This window comes from Pseudophryne corroboree, chromosome 4 (assembly GCF_028390025.1).
Source record: "Pseudophryne corroboree isolate aPseCor3 chromosome 4, aPseCor3.hap2, whole genome shotgun sequence".
NCBI lineage: Eukaryota > Metazoa > Chordata > Amphibia > Anura > Myobatrachidae > Pseudophryne > Pseudophryne corroboree.
Window position 1 is genome coordinate 761,339,778 of NC_086447.1, and position 23,666 is coordinate 761,363,443.

General features: G+C 44.6%; 1 protein-coding gene across 2 annotated transcripts in view; it reads right to left on the reverse strand.

Annotated features, from left to right (window-relative positions):
• Nucleotides 1–23,666, reverse strand: part of PNPT1 (polyribonucleotide nucleotidyltransferase 1) — a 311,784-nt gene that overhangs the window by 162,119 nt on the left and 125,999 nt on the right. For both annotated transcript variants that reach the window (XM_063918199.1, XM_063918198.1), the window contains exons 9-10: nucleotides 15,631–15,817; nucleotides 971–1,022 (exon numbers count right to left, since the gene is read on the reverse strand). In XM_063918199.1, the coding sequence (XP_063774269.1) occupies nucleotides 971–1,022; nucleotides 15,631–15,817 (239 nt within the window). The remainder of the gene's footprint in view (nucleotides 1–970; nucleotides 1,023–15,630; nucleotides 15,818–23,666) is intronic.

Genomic DNA, 23,666 nt, shown 5'->3' on the forward strand with positions numbered 1-23,666 from the left:
CAGCAGCACTGTCAAAAGTAATTGTAAGCTGGGTACATACTAAGCGCCATTGTCCAATATACTGTTCAGACGCAGATCAGTACAATAGATTGTGCATATTGGAAGGGTGCAAATTAGCTACGAGCAGCTCCTGGCGCGAGTAAGTGCGACTGTATGCTGCACGTATGGGACCGCCAGACTTGTGGATTTTTGCTCAAACACGTGTGAGCACAGCACTAGAAGGTGCCCAGCGGCGGACGAGCTTGATGCTGTTGCCAGCATTCACATGCCTTTGCAACGGCAACTTGCAACCCCCCCCCCCCCCAGCAACCTGTTTGCAGGCAATAAAATTCCCTTCATTGTATACAGGGGAATTCAATTAGCAGTGAAAGCCAGCAGCCTCAGGGACTTTTTCTTTACCTGCTGCAGGCAAGAAAAAAAAAATCTTTGATAACTAAACCAATTTTGCAGCCACAAAAAACATATTGATACGGGTACGTATACCGGATCCATGTGTTTTACGCATTAAAACGAATTAGTGCACCCGTGGATAAAAAAAACAGGGCTGCAAATGAATTGCACGATGCCATCATAAAGCATAACATTGCAGTAAACTCCCATTTTTCTTGTGGGTGCGTTTACCAAATTTAATTGAATTACCCCCATAGTGTGAACCCCCAAGCTGTCGATCACTGAATTATCACTATGGATGTGCTGCATGTCCAATGGGACAATTCCACGGCTGACATGGTGAATGAAACATTATGCTGCACAATCGTATAGTAGATCTTATAGTGTACACAGCGGTGAGATGCATCATTACATTGCATCGCCATATGCTTTTGAGGGAAAGAAGGGCGTATGAATGCACAGCAAAAGCATTGTGCGGTTACCGCTCATTTGGAGATTTATTTAATGACCAGAACTGACAATTTCATGGATTTACAAACATACAAGTAAAAAACATTACTAATGGTCTTATGAGATTTACCTTGTCATGGGTGAAATCAGAAAAGACTGCATATATCTTCTCAGATGCAAGACTGACCGGAGGGTGGGTGAAGGAAAGTAAACACAAGTTTTACTTTTAATGCATTACAAAGAAACCCTAACACAAAAAATGGCAAAGTGCAGTGACATGTAGGTTACTTTTCTGCTGTAAAATTCTGTTTCAATTAAGCTACAAGCAATAGACAGTTTTATACATAAAGTGCTTAAAAACCACAGCACACTTTACACACCCACATGATAAACAAAGCAGATCATTGTTTTAAGCAAAGGGGACACATATCTAGAATTAATGTGAACACAGTTTGACTGTCAGAATTATACAACAGTTCTTTAGTATAAATATAGAGCTATTCCTTATATGTAATGTCCACGAAGCACCACCTAGTGGAGGAATCCTATACTGTAGGTCAGAAAGACCTGTACAAAACTCCAGTGACTTGAATGTCTAAAGAGCTTACTTAAGAAATAAGAATAAAGAAATGTCTTAGAAATATATTTCACACTAATTTGCATTTACAAGAAGTGGGAATATTCAGAAAAAAATATATCTGTCAAATAATATTTATAAGATTTCAAATTAAAATATACTGGAACTAAGAGATAGCCTTTGCTTTAATAATTATTTAGTGGAATATAAATACTGATCTTTGAACTCAAATCCTGAATTCAGACAATCCTTATGCCAGTCAATATTCCTATATACACTGTAGGTTTGCTTATATTTTAAGACAAGAGGAAAATGTTACCCTATTTACCAGTAACTTCAACTGACTTACTGCTTTGTCATTTCAATGTCAGTGGTACTTTGTACTATCCCGTCCAAAACTGTACTAATGTTATCTGCAGCACTCTACATGTTCACTTTCAGACAATATGAAAAATGTTTACACAAACAAAAAACATGCATAAAGAGTGCCTTATTATTTTTGTTGGATAGTGGTATCCTATGACACACATCTAATTACCACTGTGCTGTAAAAATAAGATTTTAAACCTACCGGTAAATCTATTTCTCCTAGTCTGTAGAGGATGCTGGGGACTCCGTAAGGACCATGGGGTAAAGACGGGCTCCGCAGGAGACATGGGCACCTAAAAAGAACTTTTCCTATGGGTGTGCACTGGCTCCTCCCTCTATGCCCCTCCTCCAGACCTCAGAGAACTGTGCCCAGAGGAGATGGACAATACAAGGCAGGATTTAAAAATCCAAGGGCAAGATTCATACCAGCCCACACCAATCATACCATGTAACCTGGAACATACATAACCAGTTAACCGTATGAACAACAACAGTGACGGTCCAAGACCGACTCCAACTGTAACATAACCCTTATGTAAGCAACAACTATATACAAGTCTTGCAGAGTTTCCGCACTGGGACGGGCGCCCAGCATCCTCTACAGACTAGGAGAAATAGATTTACCGGTAGGTTTAAAATCTTATTTTCTCTTACGTCCTAGAGGATGCTGGGGACTCCGTAAGGACCATGGGGTTTATACCAATGCTCCCAATCGGGCGGGAAAGTGCGAATGACTCTGCAGCACCGACTGAGCAAAAGCTAGGTACTCATCAGCCAGGGTATCAAACTTGTAGAATTTAGCAAAGGTGTTTGACCCCGACCAAGTCGCCGCACGGCAAAGCTGTAATGCCGAGACGCCTCGGGCAGCCGCCCAAGAAGAGCCCACCTTCCTAGTGGAATGGGTCTTAGCCAAACTTGGAACCGGCAATCCAGCCGTAGAATGAGCCTGCTGAATCGTATTACAGATCCAGCGAGCAATAGTCTGCTTCGAAGCAGGTGCGCCAATCTTATTAGCAGCATACAGGACAAACAGTGCTTCTGTTTTCCTAAGTTTAGCCGTTCTGGCTACATAAATCTTCAAAGCCCTGACTACGTCCAGGGACCTGGAATCCTCCAAGTCACTCGGAGCCACAGGCACCACGATAGGTTGGTTCAGATGGAATGAAGAAACCACCTTAGGCAAAAATTGAGGGCGTGTCCTCAATTCCGCTCTATCCACATGAAAAATCAAGTAGGGGCTCTTGTGAGACAAGGCCGCCAATTCTGACACTTGCCTTGCCGATGCCAAGGCCAACAACATGACCACCTTCCAGGTAAGGAATTTCAACTCAACCTTGTTAAGTGGTTCAAACCAGTGTGATTTTAGGAACTGCAACACCACGTTCAGGTCCCACGGTGCCACTGGAGGCACATAAGGAGGCTGGATGTGCAGCACTCCCTTTACAAATGTCTGGACTTCTGGAAGAGAAGCCAATTCCTTCTGAAAGAAAATCGAAAGGGCCGAAATTTGTACCTTAACAGAACCTAATTTCAGTACCATATCCACTCCTGTCTGCAGGTAGTGGAGAAAATGCCCCAGATGAAAATCTTTCGTAGGCGCGTTCTTGGTTTCACACCAAGACACATACTTTCGCCAGATACGGTGATAATGTTTCACCGTCACCTCCTTCCTAGCCTTTATTAAAGTAGGGATGACCTCCTCCGGAATCCCCTTCTCCGCTAGGATTCGGCGTTCAACCGCCAAGCCGTCAAACATAACCGCGGTAAGTCTTGGAATATACAGGGCCCCTGTTGCAACAGGTCCTCCCTCAGAGGGAGAGGCCAGGGATCTCCTGTGAGCATCTCTTGAAGATCTGAGTTACCAGGCCCTTCGAGGCCAGTCTGGACAACGAGAATCGTCTGTACTCTTCTTCGCCTTATGATCCTCAACACTTTTGTGATGAGAGGAAGAGGAGGAAACACGTAGACCGAGTGGAACACCCACGGCGTTACCAGGGCGTCTACTGCTACTGCCTGAGGGTCCCGAGACCTGGCACAATACCTCGGAAGCTTTTTGTTGAGGAGTGACGCCATCATGTCTATTTGAGGAATTCCCCAAAGACGTGTTATGTCTGCAAATACTTCTTGATGAAGTCCCCAATCCCCTGGATGGAGATCGTGTTTGCTGAGGAAGTCTGCTTCCCAGTTGTCCACTCCCGGAATGAAGACAGCCGACAGAGCGCTTACGTGATTTTCCGCCCAGCGAAGAATCCTTGTGGCTTCCGCCATCGCGACTCTGCTTCTTGTCCCGCCTTGGCGGTTCACATGAGCCACTGCTGTGACATTGTCCGATTGAATCAGAACTGGTAGGTTTCGAAGAAGACTCTCCGCTTGTCGAAGGCCGTTGTATATGGCCCTGAGTTCCAACACATTGATGTGTAGACAGGACTCCTGGTCTGACCACAGTCCCTGAAAATTTCTTCCTTGGGTGACTGCTCCCCACCCTCGGAGGCTCGCGTCCGTGGTTACCAGGATCCAGTCCTGAATTCCGAACCTGCGACCCTCCAGCAAGTGAGCACTTCGCAGCCACCATAGGAGAGACACCCTGGCCCCTGGGGACAGAGTTATTTTCCGATGTAAGTGCAGATGCGACCCGGACCATTTGTCCAGAAGGTCCCATTGAAACGTCCTCACATGGAACCTGCCGAAGGGGATGGCCTCGTAGGCCGCCACCATTTTTCCCAGAACTCGAGTGCATTGATGAACTGACACCCTTTTCGGTTTTAGCAGGTCTCTGACCATGTTCTGGATGTCCTGGGCTTTTTCCAACGGGAGAAAAACCTTCATTTTTTCCGTATCCAGTATCATACCTAGGAACGTTAGTCGAGTTGTCGGAATCAACTGTGACTTCGGTATATTCAGAATCCAACCGTGTTGCTGGAGCACTCTCAGAGAGAGCGTTACACTGCTCAGCAATTTCTCTCTTGATCTCGCCTTTATCAGGAGATCGTCCAAGTATGGGATAATTGTGACTCCATGCTTGCGCAGGACCACCATCATTTCCGCCATTATCTTGGTGAAAATCCTTGGGGCCGTGGAAAGCCCAAACGGCAACGTCTGAAATTGGTAATGACAATCCTGTACAGCGAATCTCAGGTACTCCTGATAAGAGGGATATATGGGGACATGAAGGTACGCATCCTTTATGTCCAGTGACACCATAAACTCCCCCTCCTCCATACTGGCTATAATCGCCCTGAGCGATTCCATCTTGAATTTGAATCTTTTCATGTACAGGTTTAGGGATTTTAGATTCAAAATAGGTCTTACCGAACCGTCCGGTTTCGGGACCACAAAGAGGGTTGAGTAGTAGCCTCTTCCCTGCTGGTTCAAGGGAACCCTGATAATTACTTGCTGTAGACACAGCGTTTGAATTGCAGCTAACACTACATTCCGATCTGGTGTAGAAGCTGGTAATGCCGACTTGAAAAATCGTCGCGGGGGCACCTCCTCGAATTCCAGTTTGTAACCCTGGGAAACTATTTCCAACACCCAAGGATTCAGGTCTGAGCTGACCCAGGCCTGGCTGAAAAGTCGAAGACGTGACCCCACCGGTGCGGAGTCCCGCAGGGGAGCCCCAGCGTCATGCCGAGGATTTTGTAGTAGCCAGGGAGGACTTTTTTTTCCTGGGCACCGCCCGAAGCGGGTGCTCTTTTCCCTCTAGCCTTACCTCTGGCAAGGAAGGAGGACCCCCGACCTCTTCTGGACTTTTGCAACCGAAAGGACTGCATCTGATACGGTGGTATTTTCTTTTGCTGTTGGGGAATAAATGGTAAAAAAATAAGAACTTACTTACCGATAATTCTATTTCTCATAGTCCGTAGTGGATGCTGGGGACTCCGTCAGGACCATGGGGGAATAGCGGGCTCCGCAGGAGACAGGGCACATCTAAAAAAGCTTTTAGGTCACATGGTGCGTACTGGCTCCTCCCCCTATGACCCTCCTCCAAGCCTCAGTTAGGTACTGTGCCCGGACGAGCGTACACAATAAGGAAGGATCTTGAATCCCGGGTAAGACTCATACCAGCCACACTAATCACACCGTACAACTGGTGATCTGAACCCAGTTAACAGTATGATAACAAAACGAAGTAGCCTCTGAAAAGATGGCTCACAACAACAGTAATAACCCGATTTTGTAACAATAACTATGTACAAGCATTGCAGACAATCCGCACTTGGGATGGGCGCCCAGCATCCACTACGGACTATGAGAAATAGAATTATCGGTAAGTAAATTCTTATTTTCTCTAACGTCCTAGTGGATGCTGGGGACTCCGTCAGGACCATGGGGATTATACCAAAGCTCCCAAATGACTCTGCAGCACCGAATGAGAGAACTCCAGGTCCTCTTTAGCCAGAGTATCAAATTTGTAAAATTTTACAAACGTGTTCTCCCCTGACCACGTAGCTGCTCGGCAAAGTTGTAATGCCGAGACTCCTCGGGCAGCCGCCCAAGATGAGCCCACCTTCCTTGTGGAGTGGGCCTTTACAGATTTAGGCTGTGGCACGCCTGCCACAGAATGTGCAAGTTGGATTGTGCTACAGATCCAACGTGCAATCGTCTGTTTAGACGCAGGAGCACCCATCTTGTTGGGTGCATACAATGTAAACAACGAGTCAGTTTTTCTGACTCCAGCTGTCCTTGAAATATATATTTTTAATGCTCTGACAACGTCCAGTAACTTGGAGTCCTCCAAGTCGCTAGTAGCCGCAGGCACCACAATAGGCTGGTTTAAGTGAAATGCCGAAACCACCTTAGGGAGAAATTGAGGACGTGTCCTCAATTCTGCCCTGTCCGAATGGAATATCAGATATGGGCTCTTGTATGACAAAGCTGCCAACTCTGAAACTCTCCTGGCAGAAGCCAGGGCCAACAGCATGGTTACCTTCCATGTAAGGTATTTTAATTCTACCGATTTTAACGGCTCAAACCAATGAGATTTGAGAAAATTTAGAACCACGTTCAAATCCCACGGTGCCACTGGAGGCACTATTGGGGGTTGTATATGTAGTACACCTTTGACAAAAGTTTGTACTTCAGGCACTGACGCCAATTCCTTCTGGAAGAAAATTGATAAGGCCGAAATTTGAACTTTAATAGACCCCAATTTTAGGCCCATAGACAATCCTGCTTGCAGGAAATGTAAGAATCGACCCAATTGAAATTCTTCCGTTGGAGCCTTCTTGGCCTCACACCACGCAACATATTTTCGCCAAATGCGGTGATAATGTTGTACAGTCACTTCCTTCCTAGCCTTAATCAAGGTAGGAATAACTTCCTCTGGAATGCCCTTTTCTTTTAGAATCCGGCGTTCAACCGCCATGCCGTCAAACGCAGACGCGGTAAGTCTTGGAACATACAAGGTCCCTGCTGAAGCAGATCCCTTCTTAGAGGTAGAGGCCACGGATCCTCCGTGAGCATCTCTTGAAGTTCCGGATACCAAGTTCTCCTTGGCCAGTCCGGAGCCACCAGTATCGTTCTTACTCCTCTTTTCCGTATAATTCTCAGTACCTTTGGTATGAGAGGCAGAGGAGGGAACACATACACTGATTGGTACACCCACGGTGTTACCAGAGCGTCCACAGCTATTGCCTGAGGGTCTCTTGACCTGGCGCAATACCTGTCCAATTTTTTGTTGAGGCGAGACGCCATCATGTCTACCTTTGGTTTTTCCCAACGGTTCACAATCATGTGGAAAACTTCTGGATGAAGTCCCCACTCTCCCGGGTGAAGGTCGTGTCTGCTGAGGAAATCTGCTTCCCAGTTGTCCACTCCCGGGATGAACACTGCTGACAGTGCTATGACATGATTCTCCGCCCAGCGCAGAATCCTTGCCGCTTCTGCCATTGCACTCCTGCTTCTCGTGCCGCCTTGTCGGTTCACGTGGGCGACTGCCGTGATGTTGTCGGACTGGATCAACACCGGCTGACCCTGAAGCAGCGGTTTTGCCAGACTTAGAGCATTGTAGATCGCTCTTAGCTCCAGTATATTTATGTGAAGAGACGTCTCCAGGTTTGACCACACGCCCTGGAAGTTTCTTCCCTTTGTGACTGCTCCCCAACCTCGTAGGCTGGCATCCGTAGTCACCAGGACCCAGTCCTGTATGCCGAATCTGCGGCCCACTAACAGATGGGCAGTCTGCAGCCACCACAGGAGAGACAACCTTGTTCTTGGTGACAGTGCTATCCGCTGATGCATGTGCAGATGCGATCCGGACCATTTGTCCAGCAGATCCCACTGAAATGTCCGTGCATGGAATCTGCCGAATGGAATCGCTTCGTACGAAGCCACCATCTTTCCCAGGACTCTTGTGCATTGATGTACTGACACCGTTCCTGGTTTTAGGAGGTTCCTGACAAGTTCGGATAACTCCCTTGCTTTCTCCTCCGGGAGAAACACCTTTTTCTGAACCGTGTCCAGAATCATTCCCAGGAACAGCAGACGAGTTGTCGGGGTCAATTGAGATTTTGGAAGATTCAGAATCCACCCGTGTTGCTGAAGCACTACCTGGGTTAGTGCTACACCGACTTCCAGCTGTTCTCTGGACTTTGCCCTTATCAGGAGATCGTCCAAGTAAGGGATAATTAATACGCCTTTTCTTCGTAGAAGAACCATCATTTCGGTCATTACCTTGGTAAAGACCCGAGGGGCCGTGGACAAACCAAACGGCATCGTTTGAAACTGATAATGACAGTCTTGTATCACGAACCTGAGATACCCTTGGTGTGAGGGGTAAATTGGGACATGCAGATAAGCATCCTTTATGTCCAGGGACACCATGAAGTCCCCTTCTTCCAGATTCGCTATCACTGCTCTGAGTGACTCCATCTTGAACTTGAATTTCTGTATGTACAGGTTCAAGGATTTCAGATTTAGAATAGGTCTTACCGAACCGTCCGGCTTCGGTACCACAAATAGTGTGGAATAATACCCCTTTCCCTGTTGTAGGAGGGGTACCTTGACTATCACCTGCTGAGAATACAGCTTGTGAATGGCTTCCAAAACCGACGTCCTTTCTGAGGGAGACGTTGGTAAAGCAGACTTTAGGAACCGGCGAGGGGGAAACCTTTCGAACTCCAGCATGTAACCCTGAGATATTATCTGCAGGACCCACGGGTCCACTTGTGAGTGAGCCCATTGATTGCTGAAAATCTTGAGTCGACCCCCCACCGTTCCTGGGTCCGCTTGTAAAGCCCCAGCGTCATGCTGATGGCTTTGTAGAAGCGGGGGCGGGCTTCTGTTCCTGGGCAGGGGCTGCGTGCTGCCCTTTCTTACCCTTTCCTCTGCCTCTCGGCAGATAAGACTGTCCTTTTGGTCGCTTTTTATAGGAGCGAAAGGACTGCGGCTGAAAAGACGGTGTCTTTTTCTGTTGTGAAGGGGTCTGAGGTAAAAAGGTGGATTTGCCGGCAGTTGCCGTGGTCACCAGGTCCGAAAGACCGACCCCAAACAATTCTTCTCCTTTATATGGCAATACTTCCATATGCCTCTTGGAATCCGCATCACCTGACCACTGTCGCGTCCATAAACTTCTTCTAGCAGATATGGACATCGCGTTTACTCTTGATGCTAGAGTACAAACATCCCTCTGAGCATCTCGCATATAAAGAAAAGCATCCTTTAATTGCTCTAGAGTCAATAAAATACTGTCCCTATCCAGGGTCTCAATATTTTCAGTCAGAGAATCCAACCACACTACCCCAGCACTGCACATCCAGGCTGAGGCTATTGCCGGTCGCAGTATAACACCCGTATGTGTGTATATACTCTTCAGTGTAGTTTCCAGCCTCCTATCTGCTGGATCCTTGAGGGCGGCCGTATCAGGAGACGGCAACGCCACTTGCTTTGATAAACGTGTGAGCGCCTTATCCACCTTAGGGGGTGTTTCCCAGCGCGCCCTAACCTCTGGTGGGAAAGGGTATAATGCCAACAACTTCTTTGAAATTAGCATTTTTCTATCGGGGGTAACCCACGCTTCATCACACACATCATTCAATTCCTCTGATTCTGGGAAAAATACAGGTAGTTTTTTCACCCCCCACATAATACCCCTTTTTGAGGTACCAGCAGTATCAGAGATCTGTAACGCCTCCTTCATTGCCGTGATCATATAACGTGTGGCCCTATTGGAAAATACGTTTGTTTCTTCACCGTCGACACTAGATTCATCTGTGTCGGTACCCGTGTCGACTGACTGAGGTAAAGGACGTTTTACAGCCCCTGACGGTGTCTGAGACGCCTGAACCGGTACTAACTGGTTTGCCGGGCGTCTTATTTCGTCAACTGACTTTTGCAGTGTGCTGACATTATCACGTAATTCCATAACTAAAGCCATCCATTCCGGTGTCGACTCCCTAGGGGGTGACATTACCATCATCGGCAATTGCTCTGCCTCCACACCAACATCGTCCTCATACATGTCGACACACACGTACCGACACACAGCAGCCACACAGGGAATGCTCTAATCGAAGACAGGACCCCTTAGCCCTTTGGGGAGACAGAGGGAGAGTTTGCCAGCACACACCAAAAGCGCTATAAATGTATAAAAACAACCCTAGAAGGTGTTGTTTACTATATATGCGCTCTTAATATATAAATATCGCCAATTTATGCCCCCCTTCTCTTTGTTACCCTGTTTCTGTAGTGCAGTGCAGGGGAGAGTCCTGGGAGCCTTCCTCACCAGCGGAGCTGAGCAGGAAAATGGCGCTGAGTGCTGAGGAGAATAAGCTCCGCCCCTTTTTCGGCGGGATTTTTCTCCCGGTTTTTAAGAAACTGGCCTGGGTCAAAATACATACATATAGCCTTAATGGGTATATGTGATGTATTTCTTTTGCCACTAAAGGTAATTATATTGCTGCCCAGGGCGCCCCCAGCAGCGCCCTGCACCCTCCGTGACTGAGTCAGTGAGCCGTGTGACAACAATGGCGCACAGCTGCAGTGCTGTGCGCTACCTTCATGAAGACTGTGGAGTCTTCTGCCGCCTGTTTTCCGGACCTCCGTTCTGCCGTCTCTTCAGCGTCTGTAAGGGGGATCGGCGGCGCGGCTCCGGGACGAACCCCAGGCTGACCTGTGTTCCGACTCCCTCTGGAGCTAAGTGTCCAGTAGCCTAAGACTCCAATCCATCCTGCACGCAGGTGAGTTGGAAATCTCTCCCCTAAGTCCCTCGATGCAGTGATCCTGTTGCCAGCAGGAATCACTGAGATTGAAACCTAAAAAAAAAACTTTTCTAAACAGCTCTTTAAGAGAGCCACCTAGATTGCACCCTCTCGGACGGGCACAAAAACCTAACTGAGGCTTGGAGGAGGGTCATAGGGGGAGGAGCCAGTACGCACCATGTGACCTAAAAGCTTTTTTAGATGTGCCCTGTCTCCTGCGGAGCCCGCTATTCCCCCATGGTCCTGACGGAGTCCCCAGCATCCACTAGGACGTTAGAGAAATTTGACTTACCTGCGGTAGCTGTGGAAACCAGGTCCGTCAGCCCATGCCCAAACAATACGTCTCCCTTATAGGGTAGGACTTCCATATGCTTTTTTGAATCCGCATCACCCGTCCATTGGCGAGTCCATAAGGATCTTCTCGCTGAGATAGACATGGTATTGGCTCTGGAAGCCAGCAATCCAATATCCCTTTGAGCATTTCTCATAAATAAGACTGCATCTTTAATATGGGCTAGAATTAACAATACAGTATCTCTATCCATGGTACCAAATTCAGCCGTTAGATCATCTGTCCATGCTGAAATTGCGCTACATACCCATGCCGACGCAATTGTCGGTCTTAGCACAGCTCCAGTATGCGAATAAATAGACTTTAAAGTAGTCTCCTGCCTGCGATCCGCAGGATCCTTGAGGGTCGCTGTGTCTGGAGACGGTAGCGCCACTTTCTTGGATAGGCGCGTTAAGGCCTTGTCCACAGTGGGAGGTGATTCCCAACGAACCCTGTCCTGTCTGTTTAGGGAAGGGGTATGCCATATAAATTCTTTTGGGGATCTGCGGTCTCTTTTCCGGAGTCTCCCAAGCCTTTTCAAAGAACTCATTTAGTTCATGAGATGTGGGAAAATTTATAATCTGTTTCTTTCCCTTAAACATGTGTACCCTCGTGTCTGGAACAGAGGGTTCATCAGCAATATGCAACACATCCCTTATTGCCACAATCATACACCTAATGCTTTTTGTCACCTTAGGGTGCAATTTTACTTCATCATAGTCGACACTGGAATCAGAGTCCGTGTCGGTAGTAGTGTCCACAATTAGTGCCGAGGGACGTTTGTGAGACCCTGACGGGCCCTGTGAGTCGGCCCAATCCGAGGATTGACCCCCTGATGCCTCCCCTGATTCAGTCTTATCAAGCCTCTTATGTAAAGAAGCCACACTTGCATTCAACATATGCCACATGTCCATCCATTCCTGAGTCGGCACAACCGACGGGGACACACCACTCATTTGCTCCACCTCCTCCTTGGAGAAGCCTTCCGCCTCAGACATGTCGACACGCACGTACCGACACCCCACACACAGGGATATACCTATAAGGGGACAAATCCCCAACCAGGCCCTTTGGAGAGACAGAGAGAGAGAGTATGCCAGCACACACCCAGCGCTCAAATAACACTGGAAAAACAAAATGACCAGATAGCGCTTTTTTATATACTATCCAAATTCCCACTCACTGCGTTACCAATGTGCCTCCCCTCCTCTTTTTCCAGCCTGTGAAGTGTTCAGCAGGGGCGAGACCGGGAAGCCAGCATTCTCATGCAGCTTCTGTGGAGAAAATGGCACTGGTTAGTGCTGAGGATCAAGCTCCGCCCTCCCAACGGCGGGCTTCGAACCCAGTGCAATTGTAATAAAATGGCGGGGGATCTGTGATTTACTGCCTCCGCAGCCTAATCATACTCTATTGTGCCCAAAATTGAGGATTATTGCTGCCCAGGGCGCCCCCCCCTGCGCCCTGCACCCATCAGTGCTGCCTCTGTGTGTTGTGCCTTACCTCACGAAGATCTGAAGTCTTCTGCTGCCTGAGATGTCTTCTATCTTCTCATACTCACCCGGCTTCTATCTTCCGGCATCTGTGAGGAGGACGGCGGCGCGGCTCCGGGACGAACCCCAGGGTGAGACCTGTGTTCCGACTCCCTCTGGAGCTAATGGTGTCCAGTAGCCTAAGAAGCAGAGCCTATCAGTTAAGTAGGTCTGCTTCTCTCCCCTCAGTCCCACGATGCAGGGAGCCTGTTGCCAACAGGACTCCCTGAAAATAAAAAACCTAACAAAATTCTTTTTCTACAGAAAACTCAGGAGAGCTCTCTGCAGTGTACCCTTTCTCCTCTGGGCACAGAATCTAACTGAGGTCTGGAGGAGGGGCATAGAGGGAGGAGCCAGTGCACACCCATAGGAAAAGTTATTTTTAGGTGCCCATGTCTCCTGCGGAGCCCGTCTATACCCCATGGTCCTTACGGAGTCCCCAGCATCCTCTAGGACGTAAGAGAAAAGAAAATAACTTTGCACCAGGACAAACCACATTGCACTGCAAGAACATTAATATTATTGTTTTTGCATGTGGGGTAAATATTGGCTGCTTTGTATGTAACCCACAAATGCTGAACAGCTTTATTTATACACGGATATTTAGATACGAGATAGGACACTGTTCTCCCAACGATACAATTATCAGCACAATTTAAGTCTGCAGCGCAGCATGGTTTTGCCAAGGGCAACGTTATACCCCTATTTCCACTGGCTTGAAATTCCTGTGTTATTGTACATGAGCGCGCATGGGGGGTCATTCCGAGTTGTTCGCTAGCAGATTTCGGTCGCAGCGATCAGGCAAAAAAAACGGCACTTCTGCGCATGCGCGTCATATTATTACAACGAACGATGTAGTTTCACACAAGGTCTAGCTAAGCTTTTCAGTCACACTGCTGGCCGCAGAGTGATTAACAGGAAGAGGGCGTTTCTGGGTGTCAACTGACCGTTTTCAGGGAGTATGCGAAAAAACGCAGGCGTACCAGATAAAAACGCAGGCGTGGCTGGGGAAACGCAGGCGTGGCTGGCCGAACACAGGGCGTGTTCATGACATCAAAACAGGAACTGAATAGTCTGCAGTGATCGCAAGCTAGGAGTAGGTCTGGAGCTACTCTGAAACTGCACAAAATTATTTTGTAGCCGCTCTGCGATCCTTTCGTTCGCACTTCTGCTAAGCTAAAATACACTCCCAGAGGGCGGCGGCTTAGCGTTTGCACGGCTGCTAAATGCAGCTAGCGAGCGATCAACTCAGAATGACCACCCTGAACCCAGGATTTTTGTCAGCGGAAACAGCTCCACCCGTGTCCAGTCACTCGGGAATCCAGTCACTGAGTGGGGTTTTACACAGAAGGGACCCGGGTGAGCTGCAGTGGAAACAGGTAACCCAGGTTGTTCGACCTGGTACTCATTCACTGCATGGGGAGAGACGTTTTCCTGGCGCATGGAGATGAAGTCATCTTCTAGCGCAGGCACTGCATACGTGTGCAATGTGAACGGCGCCGATCCAGGAATAACCCAGATCGGTGCCGCTGTGGAAAGGGGTCAGTCCCTGGTCTGACCCGGTTTGGAACGGTGTTCCAAAGCTGGGGCAACTATGAATGTGAACCTTGCAGAAATGCCAGACATTATTGTGGTAACCGTTCCATCTCCCTACACTGGGTCAAAATCCCACATTGGGAAAGGAAGACTCTCTACCTCTTGGATGTTAGCTAGAGCTTTGTCATCTGTGTGGATAGACTGTCTTCCTTGCATAGGACAGATAGCCTCATGGTAGTCTCTCACATCCACAAAAGATGGCCAGCAACAAAACAGACAGTGGCAAATCCCCAAGATAAGTAATTTCCCCAAATAGGCTGAATAAGAAAAGAGGATATTGGTACCCTCTGCTAAATCTGCTCCTCTGACTATTTGTAGGACACAGCATCCATACCCTGATTTTGCTGATATGTTAGCTCAGGTCTGTTCTAGAAGCTCAATATTAACAGATCTTCGATTGGTGGTGGCTGTGGGGGGCATGTAGAGGGGAGGAGATAGACTTCAAAACAAAATGTTAAGTTTTACAAGAATACCTACTTACAGCAGCATCCTTTACACCACAGCCCTGTGACACAGCAATGCTAACCATTGTTGTACTCCACCATCCAATAATATTATAATATTACGCCTGACATTAAATGAAAGCATTAACTGTAAAGCTGTCTTATCAACACACAACAGCATACTAATATCTGAAGACATTAACAAACTTTTGTTTCTATTGTGGAGTGTGGATTAACCCATGTATGAGCAGGCGTAAGATCTGTGTGCTGTTGGGAAGCATTCCGTAACTTCACATTGGCTCTGAATGATCACATGAGCACTAATGTCACAGGAACTTCAGTTCCCACCACTGTCTAATATAAAGCCCAAGACATACATGATAGATTGGAGGGGCACAATGAACCTCTCAGTGCAGGCGTGGTAAAAGGCTTGTTGTAGTTAAGCTCTTACGAATGTTGCAATACTGTATCTATACCACAAACTAGGTATACAATTTATTTAAAAATATATCCCCCTTCCCTCTATCGCCTATCCCCATGCACTAAGGGCTGGTACAGGCAGACCTCTTCCCAGGGTTTTCATTCACCAACTTTTAATGACAGATTTAGATAAAGACACAGACGGACCAAGTCACAAGCAGCAAGCTCTTAAAATACAACCGATCGCTGGGTTCTGACTGATGAAATGATAATTTTTCAAACTTGATGTCAGGCACGTTGTAACATTTGTTCAGTGCATTCTACTCACCTTTTTGAAACGTCTATAATCTCAGCAGGAGGTGTGAACATTTTCTCCACAACCCTCTTCTCTTTCCCGTGCTTTCTAGCGAGTTCCTCTATAACCTGAATTATTTGATTTGTTTGCTTCACCGCTAATTTAACAGCGTGGCAGAAATCCTGTTGTAATACATTTTCTGCTGCGCCTTCAAGCATGACTGCAAGAGAACAGAAAAGAGGTCAATCAAGGGGTAGAACATTGGTTACTTCCTTGACCAGGCTTTCTGTCTTGAAACTATTATGTAGGTAACTAAAGAAGAACTCTAGTAACGGATATAATCTGCAAGTAATGGGCAGTACACACGGGGAGAGATGTGTGCCGAGCAATCTGACACAGATCGCCCAGCACACATCTCTACCCCCGCTCAGCACACAGCGCGATGTGTGCTGAGCGAGTGAAGGGGGGCGCTCATTTCACCCAGCGAGTGAAATGAGCGATGTGCTAGATTGTGCCTGCATGCAGGCCAATCTAGCACCGGTGATAGCGATGCATGAGGCAACGCATCGCTATCGCTGTGGGGCATACTAGTCTAGTCAGATTGCTTAGATTTTAAGCACAGATCTCTCCTTGTGTATCCCCTCTTAAGACTTAACATCCCCCATCTAGCATAATGGCAAAGGTCTCATGTCTGCGAGTAAGGCTGATCACCCCAATGCTTTAGTAATTGTCCAATCTTCTTACACACAAGACATTTGAATGCCTGTAACAGACACGCATAAAACCCTGCATGCCAATGTAAGTATAAAGCAGGAGCAAAAGATCATGGGACCAATTCAAGGTTGATCGCAATAGCAAAATCTTCCTCTGATGGGAAAAACTGTGTGTGTTCAAACTGAAATCTAAATTGTAGTGTAAAAATAAAGCAGCCAATATTTACCTTGCACAGAAACAAAAATAGGATTTTGGTACTTACCAGGTAAATCCTTTTCTTTGAATCCATAGGGGGCACTGGGGTACTCTTGGAATATGGACGGGGCGTAGCCGGGAATGGCACATTTAAATATTTAAATTAGTAACTGGTCACCCCCTCCATACTCCCATAGAAACTTCAGTATTTTTACTGAGCCGAACAGGAGCGATAGAGAGGATGAACCATAGAGAATTACATATAATATTATAATATAACGGTCAACCCTAAAGTTGACACATAACGTAAATTATACCGGTCAACACTAAAGTTGACACATAACGTAACTGACAACTAAGCAGTTGACACGATAATAGATATCACCGTAACATCGTATCCATTAGTGATAATGTGTTCCCATAAGATCCACTGAGCTTACCAGAAGACAGGTAAAACTGCTCTAGGTGGGCGTCCAGTGCCCCCTATGGATTCAAAGAAAAGGATTTACCTGGAAAGTACCAAAATCCTATTTTCTTTTTCATCCACTAGGGGTCACTGGAGTACTCTTGGGACGTACCAAAGTTTCCCCCTTGTGCGGGAGAGCTGTTTGGCACCTGTAACACTAGACGGCCAAAGCTATATGCTGATGCCGTAAACGTAGCAAACTTGCAAAAGCGCACCACGTGTGCACTGATGGTCATGCACCGATGACCCTGTAGCAGCTCGTCTAAGTTGTTACTTAGAAGGTCCACTACCTGCTGCGTATGACGTTCACAAGGAACGTGTGGAATGGTCTGACACTGATGCAGGCGGTTGTAGCCGGCCAATGACGTTCCCAAGAACGTGTGGAATGGTCTGACACTGATGCAGGCGGTTGTAGCCTATGATGATGCTAAGCCTGACGTATGTTATAAGGCCTGCTTGGAAGCTGAGAAAGCCAAGTGAACTACATGACAGAGAACAAACTGTGTGTCTGTTTTACGTACAGTTGATGTTTGGCCTACATAAACGCGTACTGCGCGTACAACATCTCAAGTAACTGAAGTTCCTGAACCTACTGATAACACAGGAACTATGATTGATTAAGTGATGTGTAACAACTTTGGTAAGGAAACGGAATTTGTGCGAAGTTTCGCTGTATGAGCATAAAAATCACCAGCTACGGTGGCTTGCATGAGAAGGCACCCAATGTTAAAGCACGCCTTGCTGAGGCTAAGAGAAACTCTTTTCCAAGTGAAAAACTTTACATCCACTTGTTGTAAGGGTTCCAAAGATGAAGATTGTAAGAAAAAAATTAAATCTAAAACCAGATTCAAGTCCCATGGCGTAGTAGGAGGTATAAATGGAGACCTTGCCGAAAAGTGTGTACAGTCAGCAAAAGAGCCAAACGCCTGTGAAAGTAAATTGACAAGGCAAAGACCTGCACCTTGAGTGTAGAAACGTAGTCCTCCACCTAACCCAGTCTGTAAAAATATTACAAGAGTGGATAACTTGAAAGATGTCGGAAACGTCCGAGCTTCCCACCAAACTACATAGGCACGCCAAATTCTGTGATAATGAGCTGCCGTAACTGGCTTCCTAGCGCGTAACCTGGTTGGTAGAAACAGATTTTGGAACGCCCTCCCTTATTAAGAGGGCGGTTTCAACAACCACCCCGGAAAACGCAGGTGCGCTAAATCGGGGTAAAGAAACGGACCCTGTTACATAGAATTTGACGGCAGATAAGAACCACTTGGCCCATCTAGTCTGCCCATTTTTTTTTATCCTTTAGGTAATTGCAACCCTTTTTGAACCTTAATTCTTTGTAAGGATATTCATATGCCTATCCCAAGCATGTTTAAATTGCTCTACAGTCTTGGCCTCTACCACCTCTGATGGGAGGCTATTCCACTTATCCACTACCCTTTCTGTGAAATAATTTTTCCTTAAATTTCCCCTGAACCTGCCTCCCTGCAGTTTCAGTGTATGTCCTCGAGTTCTAATACTTCTCTTCCTTTGAAAAATGTTTCCCTCCTGAACTTTGTTAAAACCTTTGGTATATTTACAAACAGAAACAAAAAAAACAACTACACTGAAGTAGCTCCCCTAGCGCCAATATAATTAGATTTGTTCAATTAAACCACATGTATATGTCTTAAATCTGCATGCAGCTCACTGTACACAGAGGGAATTCCCAACCCTCTACAGATATAAAAGAAACTAAAAACAAAAAAACTACAGACAGCGCTTGCAGATTTCTTATTATAATCAATTTATTGATAAATTTTTATCTCAATTATAAAATTTCCACTAGTATTATTATAGTACCGAAACTAATAAAAAATATTTCACTTGCTTTGACAACAAATTTACAAATAGAATTACTAAAACCACATTAATATTTCATATTGCATATAATAAAACATTCAATGCTCTGCTCCTTATAACAATTTTGCTAGCCCTTTTAGTGCAAAGAGGATACAATGGTTACAATGAATCCTAATGTTGCATTTAATTGCTACAAAGGTTACAGCAGCTGAGTCCGTGGTTTGATTACTTATTTCCACTCGGTTCTCTGCTAAATCATGTCTTGAAATAGTGGTAATCTTGAGCTGGATATTATGACACTAAGTGAGATATATCATAGGTGGAAAGGGTTTGCATTTGCCACACACAGTCCGTGTATTATCCAATGGCTTTTTTTCCTTTCTCCCCCTCCTCACTTTAAAGTGACGCTGATCCAGTTAGCAATAATTTAGTAATGCATAGCTTTTTGGAGCAGTAGAATTAGTGAATAAAGTCACAATTTATATAAACATGGCCATGTTTTTAGGTTTTAATTACCACTACGCCTCAGGTTACTGATTCTGTAGTTCTCCCTGCTCTGGTGCTGATTAACCGTTCGTAGTGAGCCCTATCCGGAGATACATCCAAATTCCTCCTGATACTCGGCAGTGGTAAGTGAAGTTGTCACTGGCAGGTGAAGTGAAGAGACGCGTTTCACTGCCTACGGGCATCGGCAGCTTCCTCAGTCTGATGTTTAACACCTGTCACCCGGCTCCTTTTTATACCCGCAATATGTCCAGTGCGCATGCGCGTCTTTTGTGCGCTTCACGCCTCGTTCCTTACTATTCACGTCAGTAATACTGATCTTGATACTGACCAGCTGTGTATAGCTTAGTCCGATCCTAGCCATCAATCACAGCTATTCAGACTCTATTGGTATCATACAGCTGGTTTCCCAGTTAGACGTATATTATTTATATAAAACCCCAGCGGGTTCGGCGGGATTAGAATTCCTTAATAGCATATAATTTGATGCAATCCTTTATCTAGGAGCAGAGCAGCATTTAACTAAAATCACATTTTAAAAAACATACAGTACTCTACTATAGACATATACACGCCATGTTCTATATGGCTCTTCTTACATCCTCATTTTATAACATCAATTCCGATTTGGCACAGCATATTACCTGTCCAAGTATATAAATGAATATATAGATGTCTAAATACAACCTACACACATCCATATATTTGGACCATCTAAAAAGGGGCAATGATTCTATTCTAACTATTAACTCCTTAATCCTATTAAGTCCAAAAACCTATATAAAGAAAAATATATTCTTTATATTTTTTATTTTTTTATTTTTTATATGTATTTTCTATTATATATATATATATATATATATATATATATATATATTAGTTGTTAATTTTATATTTATATTGGTGTCTTATGTTTTCTTTATTGCTTATTTAATTTTAGCATAGTACCTGATCATATCAAAAATTTAACTATGAGCATAGTATTTCAAACAACAAAATTAACTGGTTGTGTACCACATTTTCCATAATGAGTATAGATCAAATACATAATCCGGGGTACAGATCCAAAACGTTACCCTTCCCATAGGGTTCCACTTCGTTATCCGTCCCCCTCAGAAAACAAAGTGGGGGGTTGGGCAATTTAGTAGCACCCAACTATTTTATTTATTAATTCCCATACTTATATTTATTTTAAGAAGAAAATACTCAATAACTTCCCACAACCAGCTTATTGATGGGATCTCACATCCACTCAAACAATACTCATTTAATTTAATTTATAATTATTAGTTATGTTATTGATTACCAACTATAGAAAAGTTCTCACAGACCAACAAACTCCCATTAGACCAAACTTTACCTGATATGGTTCAATTCGACCGTGTCATTCAGACCATCGGGACACATAGTCCCCAATCTGAAAATCCAATAAGCCTCCCTTCGACAGAGAGTATTAAATCTATCCCCCCCACGTGCAATATGGTTGGACAAGGGATGCATTCTAACGTTCTTGTTTATATTCCTCCAATGCTCCATGAACCTCGTATGTAGCATACGTGTCGTACGTCCCACATATTGTTTCCCACAACCACATTGCACAACATATATAACAAACTTTGATCTACAGTTAATAAAGCTTTTAATCTGGAATTTTTCTCCGTTTTTATATGAACTAAATTCAGTTGCTTTCTTATTTGTATGTAGACAAGTTGTGCATTTATCAGTGCCACATTTGTGGAAACCCACCGGTCTTATAGGTATCCAGTTACTTCCTATCTGTCCCCCCTCGATCTTCTTTGGGTTAAAATGACTCCTTGTTAACCTTTGTTTTAAATTTTCTGATTTCCTAAACACCACCTTCCCATTCAAATCCACGGTCTTACTTAGTACTACATCTAACTTTAAAAGTTCTGAATTCTTTTTAATTATCTTTTTTATATCAGATGAATAGTTATTATATTTAGTTATAAACAGAGATGATCTATCCTCCTCCTTTCCCTTTCTCGATGTATGCTGTAAATCCATAGCAAGTAAATCCTCTCTTTCCAGCATTTCCACTTCTCTTAGAGCCTTCTGTAAGATTTCTTTTGGATAACCCTGTTCCAAAAAGGACCCACACAGAAGATCCGCTTGTCTCTCAAATGACTCCCGATTGGAGCAATTTCGTTTAATCCTAATTAGCTGCCCTTTTGGAATATTCATTTTCCATATTTTAGCATGAGAGCTATTATAGTTTAAATATCTACTCTGATCTACCGGTTTAATGTAGGTTTCCGTTAAGATGTGCCCTTCCTCCACTGATAGTGCAATATCCAGAAAACTTATCTTTGATTTACTTTGATTACAAGTGAGTTTCAGACCATATTCGTTTTGATTTATCTTTTGAAAAAAAGTGTCTATCGATAGTGCATCACCATCCCAAATTATAAATAAATCATCTATAAATCTACCGTAGAGGACGAGACTCGCACCGAACCCGCCCCCCCACACATGTTCCTCCTCAAACCTCCCCATGTAAAGGTTGGCGAAGCTCGGCGCGAATCTCGTCCCCATCGCGGTCCCCCGTGTTTGCAAATATATTTTATTGTGAAACAGAAAATAATTGTGCTTTAAAATAAAATCTATTGAATTTAAAACAAAATCACGCAGGGAGTTAGACATGTCCTCATCTGTATCAAGGTAATATTTTACCGCCTCTAAACCAAGATCGTGGGGAATATTGGTGTAAAGAGCTTCCACATCACATGTTATCAGAGAGTAGCCCTCTTTCCATTCAACCGTATTAATCAAATTTAGGAAGTGCTTAGTGTCCTTAATATGGGACCTGAGTCTCCCTACGTGGTTTTGTAAATAATAATCAACGAAAAAAGATAAATTATTCATGAATGACCCTACACCAGAAATTATGGGACGACCCGGGGGTGAGGTAAGTGACTTGTGTATTTTAGGTAAAAAATAAAAAGTGGATGTGATGGGATGTGTATTATACAAAAATTTAAACGTCTCATCTGAGATTGCACCACTACAAAGGGCATCATCAAGCAGATCTTTAAGCTGCCTTTGGTAAAGGGCGGAGGGATTGTGACCCAACTCGACATAGAAGTTCCCGTTGCCCAGTTGTCTAATGGCTTCGGATATATAATCCTCTACGTCCAGGATCACAATCCCGCCGCCCTTATCTGCTGGTTTGATTACTATACTTTCATCTGAATAGAGAGTTTTCAATGCTCTTCTTTCTCCCCTCTGCAGATTATCTTTAAAACTTTCCTTCTCTGCTTTTTCACATAGTTTTTTAAAGTTCTCCAATGTACTACTATAGAAGCTCTCAATGTATGGGCCCTTATATTGTAGCGGGTAAAATTCAGATCTTTCTTTAAATTTGTCCACCCTCCTTGTATCATAGACCTTTACAACTGAACACTCCTGATCTTCTGGGGCATCTTGGAGTTCTTCCAATATATCCAGGATCCCTTGATCCTCAGCATCCAACATAATTGGAGTACCGCATATATTTGATCTTTTCAGTGCTTTTAAGGCAAAATACCTTTTACGACTTAGTGTTCGCACATATTTATTTAGATCTACAAAGAGGGTGAACAGATTCGGCTTACTTGCAGGGGCAAAATTAAGACCCTTTTCCAAGAGTTTCAACTCCTCCTCAGTTAATTTTCTGGTAGATAAGTTGAAAACCCCTTTTCCCTTTTCTTGGGTTTCATCTAGCGGATACAGGGATTTTTTGTGGGATTTTCTCCTACCTCCTCTTGAACCCCTTGTTCTTTGTCTCGGGTTCTTTTTAGTGCTCCCTTGGTACTTTCCCATATGCCCCCTTGGCCCTTCTCTAAAAAAGACTTACTATATGGGGAATCCTGATCATCATCGGTTTCTGATTTCCTAAATTTATTCCTATTTTTATTTTTATTTCTCCATCTTGGTGTACTACCAGCTTCTTCCATTTCTTGGGGAAGATATTCATATCTATTCCTAGTTTCAAGTCTATCCTCTTGTTTATATGTCCTTTGTTTTTGAAAATGGGATCTCTCTCTGAAGTTCCTTTTATTGAATCTATCAGGTGTGGTTTGTTGTCTACTGAAGCTTACAAATTTCCTTTGTGGGGTATTATAGCTCTTATTTATCCTATTATACTGATATACCTCCCCTTTCTCATAATCAGTTCTATCACGATTCATTTTTTGCTCTTTTCTATGTATAAGGGTCTGTTCGAACTCTTCAATTTTTTTATTTACTTTTGTATCCCTAATTTTAAAATCTGGATGTGCCTCAAAATCTTTCAACAGATTCTGTGTTTGCTCTATTTCTATTTGTAGTTTTTGGACTTTTTCTTCTCTAT